The sequence below is a fragment of the Typopeltis vanoorti genome, chromosome 12 (genome assembly GCF_054136105.1).
Source record: "Typopeltis vanoorti isolate ZY-2024b chromosome 12, IOZ_Tvanoo_1.0, whole genome shotgun sequence".
Lineage (NCBI taxonomy): Eukaryota > Metazoa > Arthropoda > Arachnida > Uropygi > Thelyphonidae > Typopeltis > Typopeltis vanoorti.
This window is the reverse complement of record NC_143560.1, coordinates 135,366,460-135,378,489: the sequence shown is the minus strand read 5'-3', so window position 1 is coordinate 135,378,489 and position 12,030 is coordinate 135,366,460. Positions and strand designations below refer to the sequence as shown.

The 12,030-nt window shown below is 35.9% G+C and overlaps 1 protein-coding gene across 3 annotated transcripts in view; it reads right to left on the bottom strand.

Annotated features, from left to right (window-relative positions):
* SMC2 (structural maintenance of chromosomes 2) overlaps window positions 1-12,012 on the bottom strand; it is a 555,382-nt gene extending 543,370 nt beyond the window's left edge. For 2 of the 3 annotated variants that reach the window (XM_090401108.1, XM_090401106.1), the window contains exon 1: window positions 11,702-12,012. In XM_090401108.1, the coding sequence (XP_090257234.1) occupies window positions 11,702-11,869 (168 nt within the window). In that variant the 5' untranslated portion in view covers window positions 11,870-12,012. Of the gene's footprint in view, window positions 1-4,510; window positions 4,646-11,701 lie in introns of those variants that run through there. The other variant, XM_090401107.1, reaches the window with a different exon arrangement.
* Window positions 12,013-12,030: the final 18 nt, after the last annotated feature.

The window sequence follows — 12,030 nt, the reverse complement described above, 5'->3', positions numbered from 1 at the left end:
GCAATTTGGTATTTAGCCGACCAAATTGTATTCTTATTGGTTAAACCAAAATAAAAAATGACGGTACGACATGACAAAATTTCATGCCTGCTGGGGCATCATTGTTTTCGCCAGGGAACCAGGGTGAACAGCAAAAAGTCAGCTACTGGAACAAATCTGAAAACAAACCCCAACCCAACATCACCAGAGTTAAAGATCGGTACTATCAACATAAGAAGCCTGAATGGCAAAGAAATGGAGCAAGCGGAGGAATTAGATAAGTACCAGATCGACATAACAGGGGTGACTGAAACGAAAAAGACCAAAACTGGTGAGATCTTTCTGAGCAATAAATACAAAATGTTATATTCAGGCAAGGACAATCAAGGAAAAGAAGGAGTAGCCATAGTATTCAACACAAAATATGAGGCTAATCTTCTTGAATGGCAGGCAGTCTCAAGTAGAGTAATGTGGGCAAATATGAGAATGGGGAACTAGACAATGAGACTTATTTGTGCCTATGGCCCTACAGAAGGTTCTACTAAGGTAGAAGTGGAGGAATTTTTTGAGGCTTTAGAAAAAGCAACTGACACAATGAAAAAGGAAAAGTTGGTCCTTGTTGGGGATCTAAATAGCAGAGTAGGAAATGATTGTCAGACATACAAAAATATTTTGGGAAAATTTGGAGAAAAGAGCAAAGCTAATAATAAGCAAATATCTGTTGGATTTCTGCTCAGGACATGGAATGGTTATTACTAACACCATGTTCCAACATAAAAATGTGCATAAATTCACATGGAGAGAAGAGGTAAGGAATAAGAAAAGTCTCATTGACTATGTTATTGTTGATAGTGATGTTTTCTCCCTGGTGCAGGACACCAGAGTGTACAGAGGATTTGAAATTGGAAGTGATCACTATTTAGTCTTGAGCAGGATAAAAATGAATTTCATATTGAAAAGAATAACATGTAAGAAAGTTTTAAAGTGAATAAAAGTTGAGCAGCTCTCAGATGTGAACTGTAGACTAAAATACAGAAAGATTATTGAAAAGAAAATGAAAGAGTTTGAGAACAGGAATCAAACCTTGGATAATCAGTGGCAAACTCTGAAGAAAAGATTGATTAATTCTGCCAGAGGCGTGTGGTGAGGTTGTGTGCAAGGATTAAAAAATCAGAACTCCCTGGTGGACACAAGAAGTTAAAGAGGCAGTGAAGGAAAAGAAGAAAGCATATCAAAAGTTCCTGGCAAATAAGTCAGCTTGTGGGCTCTTAGAGAATACAGAGACAAATGCAAGAATGCTAAACACTGTGTAAAACTAGCTAAACAAAAGTCATGGGAGGATTTTGGAAAGAATATAGAAAATAAATATCAAGAAGGTGGCAAAATATTCTGAAAGTTGTTGAAGAAGCTTAGGAATGGAGGATGCTGTAAAAGGAGTTAGAGATGATAAAGGTGACATGAAAACAGGAGAAAAAGATATCCTTAAAGTATGGAGTAATTACTTTGAAAAACTGCTAAATGAAACAAGCAGTGATGACAGCACAGTGGTAAAAAACACTGACCAGGCATGCAGTCAAGAATACATATCCATACTTGAAGTAGAAAAAGCCATCAAAGGCTTGAAATGTGGAAAGGCAGCAGGAGTAGATGATAATCAAAATGCTGAAGTATGGTGGTATAAGAGTCTTACAGTGGCTGCACTGCATAGTTCAGAAAGCCTAGACAGAGGGACGAATTACCGATGATTGGAGTAGAGCTCTCATAGTACCCATATATAAAAAGGGAAAGAAAACTGAATGTGAGAATTACAGAGGTATTTCCCTACTGAATGTTAGTGGCAAGATCTATGCAAGTATACTTGAGAAACGGTTGAGAAGAATTGTGGAAGAAAAGCTTGGTGAAGAACAAGCTGGATTCAGGCCAAGCAGAGGCTGTCAGGATCAGATCTTCACTTTACGACAAATAGTCGAGAAAGCATGGGAATATAACAAAGATCTGTATTTAAGTTTTGTCGATTTGGAAAAGGCATATGACAAGGTGCCAAGAGAGAAGCTATTCAATACGCTGCAGTTATATGGTGTCAATGGGGCATTATATCAAGCAATACTTAGTCTTTATTTGAGTTGTAAGTCAGCAGTTAGAACTGAGAGAAGTACAGGAAGATGGTTTAATGTTAAATCTGGTGTGAGACAAGGATGTACATTATCCCCTCTGTTATTCATTATCTATATGGATCACATTATGAAGGAAAGTGGTATTAAACATGATACCAAAATTGGAGATGTTAACGTCAGCTCTTTGATTTATGCGGATGATGTTATACTTCTAAATAAATCCGCTACAAGTCTGCAAGATTCTCTGACTAAATTGAATAGCTGTTGTAATAGATATGGTATGAAGGTCAGCAATAAAAAGACAAAGACAATGAAAATAGGCAGAATCATTGAAAATGTCAACTGTGTTGTGAATGGAGAACATGTGGAACATGTGAAACATTTCAGCTACTTAGGCACGATTTTTACTGAAGATGGTAAATTAAATATAGAAATAGACAACAGAATCAGCAAAGCTGGTATGGTAGGAAGTCAACTGAATAAATTCATATAAAATAAGAGAGAAATTAGTCAGAACACTAAATTAGCTGTATACAAGACAGTGTAGTGTTCAAACCAGTTTTAACTTATGGATCTGAGAGCTGGGTCAGAAGTAAAACGCTTTACCAAAGACTAGAGACTGCAGATATGAGAGTCCTGAGAAAGATTATAGGTGTGAACAGATGGCATCAATGGCAATATCATATTAAAAATGAGGATATTAGGAAAGAACTTGACATTGTCAACATCCAGGAATGCTTTAGCAGAGCTAATCTCAGGTGGTATGGTCACTTAAACAGAATGGGTGAAGAAAGATTAGCAAAACAAGTGTTCTCTGCCAGGTTGGCAGCAAAACGACCCAGAGGAAGACCAAGATATTGGTGGATTGATACGGTACAAAGTGCCTTAGACGATAGAAATATAAGATCTGATAATGTTGGAGTCTTGACAAGTAAGAGACTGATTTGGAGGAAAATTGTAGACAGGAAGTTAGTAATGATGTAATTTTTTTCATGTAGTACTATCATATCCTGTACACTCCTTGGGGGTACATGGCAGGAATTTGATGATGATAATGATGGAAACAATATAATTCATCAGGTGGTTAAAGTTAAACAGTTGCATGACGAATATAAGGTTCAGGCTAGGAAAGCTAACATTGTATGGAGAGAAAAATTAGAATTTACAAGGAGACTAACACAACAGTCCAAGGAAAATCCCAAGGAGTTTTTTTCACTATATGCAGAAAGTAGGGGAAAAAATGATACTGCATAGATTATCTTGCTAGATGGAAATGGGACTTGAGTGACCAATGCAGATGACAGCTGGGCTATTTTATGGTCACTTTCTTCTTAGTTGTTCCATCCTGGTTCAGCAAGCTTCCTAGAAGGCTAAGGAGTGGTGAAATGTATTCTGAAAACTAAGTACACTAAATGTCAGTAAGGCATGGGGATTAGAGAATTTTATCACATGTTTTAAGGGAATGAACTGTGGAACTGACTGTACCATTAATTTGGCTGTTTAATTGAAAGTCTTGCAATGGGAAAAGTTTTGAGAGTGTAAGGAGAGTAAGATAGTGTCATTGCATAAAGGTGATGGGAGAAAGGAGGCATCAAACTATCGGCCACTTTGTATTTCTTCTGTAGTTGTTAATATTTTGGAGAAATTAGTAACTTGTATGCAGAATTAGACAGGTGATGATAACATTATTTATGCAGGCCAAGATGGATTTGTTAAAAGGCACTCTTGTTTTAGTAATCTGGTTACCTTTTATCCAAGAGTAACATGAGCAATGTATATAGTGTAATACACTGTCTTTTTTTTTTTTTTTTGCAATGGCACTTAACAGGATGCCACATGACAAGTTGGTTTTTAAGTTGTGTCATATGGGTTTGGATATTAGTTTAGTACAGCATTTCTTAACCTTTCTAAGGCCAAGGACCAGTAAAATGCTGAAAACAATTCTACGGACCACTAAGTTACAGAGGCGTAGCTGGGGGGGGGGGGGGATATCTGCCCCGGGCAGCACTTTTTTGGCGTTTATCTTGCCTTAGTGTCTCCATAAAACAGCAAATGAACATAGATGATATAGACTTCAACAATGTCATCGATGATACTGCGAACAGAAAAGCAAGAAAAATAACATTTTAGAATGTTGGAATTAAAGTTTTACTTGAAAAATAAACACAGTGTTTTTAATTTATTTCTCTATACGTCATTTTGACTTTTCGTAATCTTTTTAAAAACCTAATAGGAATTACCAACATTTCGGAAAAACAGTGCCATTTATAACATAAATCTAAAAGCATGTTTTGAATACATATGGAAACATAATTAATTAAATTGGAAATAAATGATTAAATGTGTATCATCATTGAACAAAGTTTTAATTTTTATTAAACAAATAAATAATATGATATAATTATGTTACTACTTACTTTTAATGAGATGATTGAGCTTCTCAGCCCTTGCAGAGTTGCTGGATATGACTAAATATTGCTCAAATTCAGTCGAAGATCGGCACCCACACACGAAGACGATTTCAGTATTTTGTTTTTATTTGAAGGAGCAATGAAAATCCTTTCCCACAAAGATAGGTTATAGAGAACTGCATAACGATTTTCAATCATTCTTCAGATAATTCGGGAAATTCGCCTCTCACTGAAGGCGAGATCCAAAATCGAGCCAAACCAAGATCATGGAATTGCATTTTAAGTCCACGGTCACTTGAAAGCTCAATTAACTGTTCTTTTTTCGATAACGAAACGTCGTTCTTGTGACTGCAAGCCTGAAATGGATCATGAACCTACAAAAGTTATTCAGAAAATATGTTTCAAAATTCCGTTTCAGATTTTTTAGGTGATCACAAACCCTTTCAAGAAACTCAGAATCAACAAAAATATCATTTTCCACTAAAAAGGATTCCAATTGGAAAAGGTGCAAATTGTCTGTATGTTACATAATTAATCCATAAAACCAGTTTTTTCTTGAATGCCTTTATTTTGTCGTAGGCATCAAGAACATTTAAGAATTTCCCTGAAGGGAGAGATTTAGTTCATTTAATTTCGAAAAAATGTCTGAAAGATAGGATAGTGTTGATAACAATGCTTCGTCAACAAGGAGTGATGCAAAATCAGAATTATGTTCATTTACAAATAATAAAATTTCGTCCTTAATTGAAATAACCCTGTTAGTACTTCATCATCAAATTCCTGCCATGTACCCTCAAGGGGTGTACAGGATATGACAGTACTACATGAAAAAATTACATCATTACTAACTTCCTATCTACAATTCTCCTCCAAATCAGTCTGTTACCTGTCAAGACTCCAACATTATCAGATCTTATATTTCTATCGTCTAAGGCACTTTGTACCATATCAATCCACCTATATCTTGGTCTTCCTCTGGGTCGTTTTCCTGGCAACCTGGCAGAGAACACTTGTTTTGCTAATCTTTCCTCTCCCATTCTATTTAAGTGACCATACCACCTGAGATTAGCTCTGCTAACGCATTCCTGGATGCTGACAATTTCAAGTTCTTTCCTAATATTCTCATTTTTAATTATGATATTGCCATTGATGCCATCTGTTCACGCCTCTAATCTTTCTCAGGACTCTCATATGTGCGGTCTCTAGTCTTTGGTCAAGTGTTTTACTTCTGACCCAGCTCTCAGATCCATAAGTTAAAACTGGTTTGAACACTACACTGTCTTGTATACAGCTAATTTAGTGTTCTGACTAATTTCTCTCTTATTCCATATGAATTTATTCAATTGACTTCCCACCATACCAGCTTTGCTGATTCTGTTGTCTATTTCTATATTTAATTTACCATCTTCAGTAAAAATCGTGCCTAAGTAGCCGAAATGTTTTAGTTGTTCCATAGGTTCTCCATTCACAACACAGTTGACATTTTCATTGTCTTTGTCTTTTTATTGCTGACCTTCATACCATATCTATTACAACAGTTATTCAATTTAGTCAGAGAATCTTGCTTGTAGCGGATTTATTTAGAAGTATAACATCATCCGCATAACGCAACGAGCTGACGTTAACATCTCCAATTTTGATATCAGGTTTAATACCACTTTCCTTCATAATATGATCCATATAGATAATGAATAACAGAGGGGATAATGTACATCCTTGTCTCACACCAGATTTAACATTAAACCATCTTCCTGTACTTCCTTCAATTCTAACTGCTGACTTACAACTCAAATAAAGACTAAGTATTGCTTGATATAATGCCCCATTGACACCATATAACTGCAGCGTATTGAATAGCTTCTCTCTTTGCACCTTGTAATATGCCTTTTCTCCAATCGTCGGGAATTCATCCCTCTGTCCAGGCTTTCTGAACTATGCAGTGCAGCCACTGTAAGAACTTCAGCATTTCTGGTCGAATATCATCTACTCCTGCTGCCTTTCCACGTTTCAAGCATTTGATGGCTTTTTCTACTTCAAGTATGGATATGTATTCCTGACTGCATGCCTGGTCAGTGTTTTTTATCACTGTGCTGTCATCACTGCTTGTTTCATTTAGCAGTTTTTCAAAGTAATTACTCCATACTTTAAGGATATCTTTTTCTCCTGTTTTCATGTCACCTTTATCATCTCTAACTCCTTTTACAGAACTCTTTCCTCCATTCCTAAGCTTCTTCAACAACCTCCAGAATATTTTGCCACCTTCTTGATATTTATTTTCCATATTCTTGCCAAATTCCTCCCATGACTTTTTTAGCTAGTTTTACACACTGTTTAGCTTTCTTACATTTGTCTCTGTATTCTGTAAGAGTAAAAGCCGACTTATTTGCCAGGAACTTTTGATATGCTTTCTTCTTTTCCTTCACTGCCTCTTTAACTTCCTGTCCACCGGGGAGTTCTGATTTTTTTATCCTTGCATACAACCTCACCACATGCCTCTCTGGCAGAATCAATCAATGTTTTCTTCAGAGTTTGCCACTGATTATCCAAGGTTTGATTCCTGTTCTCAAACTCTTTCATTTTCTTTTCAATAATCTTTCTGTATTTTAGTCTACAGTTCACATCTGAGAGCTGCTCAACTTTTATTCACTTTAAAACTTTCTTACATGTTATTCTTTTCAATATGAAATTCAATTTTATCCAGCTCAAGACTAAATAGTGATCACTTCCAATTTCAAATCCTCTGTACACTCTCGTGTCCTGCATCAGAGAGAAAACATCACTATCAACAATAACATAGTCAATGAGACTTTTCTTATTCATAGCCTCTTCTCTCCATGTGAATTTGTGCACATTTTTATGTTGGAACAAGGTGTTAGTAATAACCAGTCCATGTCCTGAGCAGAAATCCAACAGATATTTGCCATTATTATTAGCTTTGCTCTTTTCTCCAAATTTTCTCAAAATATTTTTGTATGTCTGACAATCATTTCCTACTCTGCTATTTAGATCCCCAACAAGGACCAACCTTTCCTTTTTCATTGTGTCAGTTGCTTTTTCTAAAGCATCAAAAACTTCCTCCACTTCTACCTTAGTAGAACCTTCTGTGGGACCATAGGCACCAGTTCCCCATTCTCATATTTGCCCACATTACTCTACTTGAGACTGACTGCCATTCAAGAAGATTAGCCTCCTATTTTGTGTTGAATACTATGGCTACTCCTTCTTTTCCTTGATTGTCATTGCCTGAATATAACATTTTGTATTTATTGCTCAGAAAGATCCCACCAGTTTTGGTCTTTTTTTGTTTCAGTCACCCCTATTATGTCGTTCTGGTACTTATCTAATTCCTCAGCTAGCTCCATTTCTTTGCCATTCAGGCTTCTTACGTTGATAGTACCAATCTTTAACTCTGGTGATGTTGAGTTGGGGTTTGTTTTCAGATTTGTTCCAGTAGCTGACTTTTCGCTGTTTGCCCTGGTTCCCTGGCGAAAACAACGGGGGCCTTGTTTAACCGGGCGATGCCCCAGCCGGCATGAAATTTTGTCATGTTGTACCATCATTTTTTATTTTGGTTTAACCAATAAGAATACAATTTGGTCAGCTAAATCCCAAATTGCCAGCCCATCCTCGTTCGTTCAGTATCAAAGTAGATACCCAACCGGGTGCACCATGAGAAGGTGAGGATTGGACATTAGGTCAGAAGCCCTGGTCGGTTCTCCGCATTCTTTTAAAGGCTATGTGGAGGTCTCCTGTCAGTTATACAGCTTTGACCCTTAAGCACCCCCTGTTTTCCAGGGCTTTCCAGGAGCAAAGTACTAACAGTACTTTGCTCCTGGAAAGCCAGCGAATTTCAGAATGAAGCAAAAGTTGTATATATTCACAGCCCATTTCATCGCAGAGTACTGAAAATAAGCTGTTATTTAATCAAGCTTTAATAAAATTAACTAGCATTACAGCGTTATATAGCATGGTTTTAAATTCTGCTTGCATTCCTTTGGAGGCTAATGCTTCTCTATGTATGAAACAATGTACCCAATTCATATCCGGAGCTACTTCCTTGACCATAGAAATCACCTTACTATGCCTGCCTGTAAGGGCACGAGTCCATCCGAACAGAAGCCTATACATTTTTCCCACTGGATCCCTTTGTGTATTATGTAATTATTGAGAGCGAAATATTTCTTCTCCAGTTGTTCGGGATGGCAAAGTTCTACAAAACAGAATTTCATCATGAATGTTGTTATCATGCGCATATCTTATGAAGCATACTAACTGCGCATCACTTGTAACATCAATAGTCTCATCTATTTGTAACGCATAACAAGGACTCTTCTCTTAACTCTTTCGATTAAGTGAGATTCTACATCACCTGCCATAATCATTTATTCTGCAACTGACAGTGTCATTTGAAAGAGGAATCAAATCAACCTCTTTTAGTAACTTGTTGCCAAACATCGTTTTTACCACATCTTTTATAGCTGGAAGTAGCAAATTTTCTCTGAGAGAATGAGGTTTCCCTGTTTTCGCTATGCGTAAACTTAAAAGATAGGATGCTTCCAGTGCCTTGCTATTAATGGAACCCATGGCCGAACTATATCTTTCCCGTGATTTCATGTCCCTAAGTGTCGCTGAAAAAATTCAATTGGCTTATTTTTCACATCACAGTGTTCAGTTTCTAAATGTCGGAGTTGCGCAGGTTTTATGCACTCGTTCAACAACACTTCATAACGCAAAACACATTGAGGTTTCTGTTCACTTTCATCTCCACACCAAGTAAACCCGAATTCCAAACATGAACTGTTATATTTCCTACTGTATTTTTTCTATGAACTGCTTGTTTCTACTTTAATAGTATCAGATTTACTCACTGTTACAACACTTGTATCACAATTAAGGTTAGCATCACCTGTTTCATTTGCCCTTCTTTTCAAAGTCCTAGTTCTAAGCTACTTTTCCATTATTAAAAAACTTTTCTGAAAAATATATAATACTGGGATTAACTCAGGACACACTATGTCCAAGTATCACTTAGCACTTCTCAAGATATACTGAGCCTTGGTTGAAGGAGGGAAACCTTCAAGAATAAAAATCAATAAACAACAAGCCATTGGTTAAAATGTGGATAACACATGTTCACTTCAAAACAGCAAGGGAAGCAATAAAACTAAATTATTGTTCACTTCACCCCTCTTTTATTATTGTTAAAAGGGTGAAGTGAACAACAATATAGTTTTATTGCTTTTGCCTTCTGGCGATATTTTTTTTGTCTCCATTTGATTTCAATAATTTTTACTTATTTATTCAATTTTAATTTTAGATAATTAAAAAATATATATTTATTTAATTAATTTAAGTCTGCCTGCAGACCACCTGTCCAATCGTCGTGGACCATAGTTTGAGAAACACTGGTTTAGTAGATTGCACTGGTAACTGGCTTTCTTATAAATATCAGTTATATATGGTATGGGGGAGCACTGTCTAGAAGTAGGAAGGCTCCAAGTGGAGTTCAAAAGTGGGACCATTACTGATCAGTCTTTATTTGAATGATATTGTCACAGAACTACAAGGAAATATTCAGTTGTTTGTAGATGATATGAAGCATAGGAATGTTAACTGTGCTGATGTTTTGGCTCATCAGAAGGATCTGAATAAGCTGGAAAGGTGGAAAAGTGAATAGTGATTATATATAGAAATGTTTAGAGGAGCAATAATTGTCTGCCAGTTCAGGTGCCATTAGAAATAACAGGTTGAATTTAGATAACTAAGTAGTGGTGGTACACATCACTCATATTTGGAGGGCATGAACAAGAATGAAGGATTAATTATTCCAAGAATTTGGAGGACCCATCTTCAATCCATATGGCATTCAGAACAACCCCAAACAGAAGAAAATCTTAATACAAAATTGTTTAATGTAATTTTTTTTTCACCAGAGGTCAGGCTAGGGTAAATGATTAACAAACATCTAGATTCATCTTACTTTTGTAAAGCATACTGTCACGTAGCTTATATCCTGTACATATGTATGTGTTCCTGATAATGATCTCAATACAGAGGTCAAAACATTGAATGTTACTTTCTTAATGATAAGTAAAGTAATTATTCTAACACGTGTATTGTCTCCATAAATTCACTATGAATACTACAAGGTACTGGTCTCAGGGATATTTCATGCATACTTAATAAGTTTAACATTGCAACAGCCACCAATCATGCTATCCATTTGATTCTAGAATGATTATTATTACCAAATAACTCCAGAGAGTCAGACTCATCAAGGGAGGCTACATATTACTTGCACCAGCTGTCATATCTGTTCTTGAATGAATTCAAATTACCTATATAACAACCTCCAAGGGTAGTCAATTCCAATCACACACACTGCCCTACAAAAAACTCTTTTCTTGGCAGTTCATTCTCAACTTCCATGAATGTCCTCTACCCACCCTCCATAAAATTAAATCTCCATCTAGTAGTATTGCAATTCTCTTTCTCCTGTTTACTAGTGTCTGCAGTCAACAAATTCTCAATACATGGTCATAATAGGATAATAAATAACTTTGTCATTTATTATGCTATTTGTCACTTGGCATTCACTCCTGGTTTTCGAGCAATGAGTGAAGAGAGTACAAAGCCACTTTTGAAATAGCAGAATAAATGACAGTCATTTATTATGCTATTTCAAAGGTGCATCTGATAGTTTCAAAAGACCTTTTAAAAAGGTTATCTTGTTTGTAATTGGACTTCAACAACGCTGATTTTATTATGTACAGAAATGGATTTTGAGGTTAAATTTTCTTGTTAAATGAAAAAAAATGAAATAAATACAGTCTGATTATTCTTAAATTCCACACGTTTTACTAGTTTGGTATGATGAGAACGTAAAGTAATAACAATAAGCAACATAGTAAACACTTGGATAAGAAAGAATTTATAGGTTTATGTAAATCAAAATGAACTTCTCTTTTCTTTTTTTCATAAACGCCTCTGGTGTACGTAATGGTAAAACTGGAAAAAAAAGTTCAAGAGAAATGTGGCTTGAATGAGATGAGTTGTTTTATTCCAATCAAGTTACCAATACATATCCCATTAAATAGTATCCATATATGGAAACTACGTTAAATGACCATTTAACTTATCATCTAATTGAATAAATACTGAAACGTAAGAGATTTCGACACTAAACGGTTACTTCACCTGGCTTAAGTTGGATATTCCAAGCAAAAAACATATAGAATCCAGTATGTTTGACTTTCCACTTCCGTTTAATCCAGTTATGGCATTAAAAAGAGGATCGAAACCATTAATTTCAGTCCTCTGTCCATAAGACTTAAAGCCATCTATAACCATTGATTTTAGATACATAATGATAGCAATACATACACAATAATCCTCCCTAATATACCACACTACAACATAACTACGTCTAATAACTTTCAACAACCAGTGTGTGATAAACTTGTGACTGCAATACCTATCCTAAAGAGATTAGGCCATTATAAAATCGTATTATTATACTTCCCGCG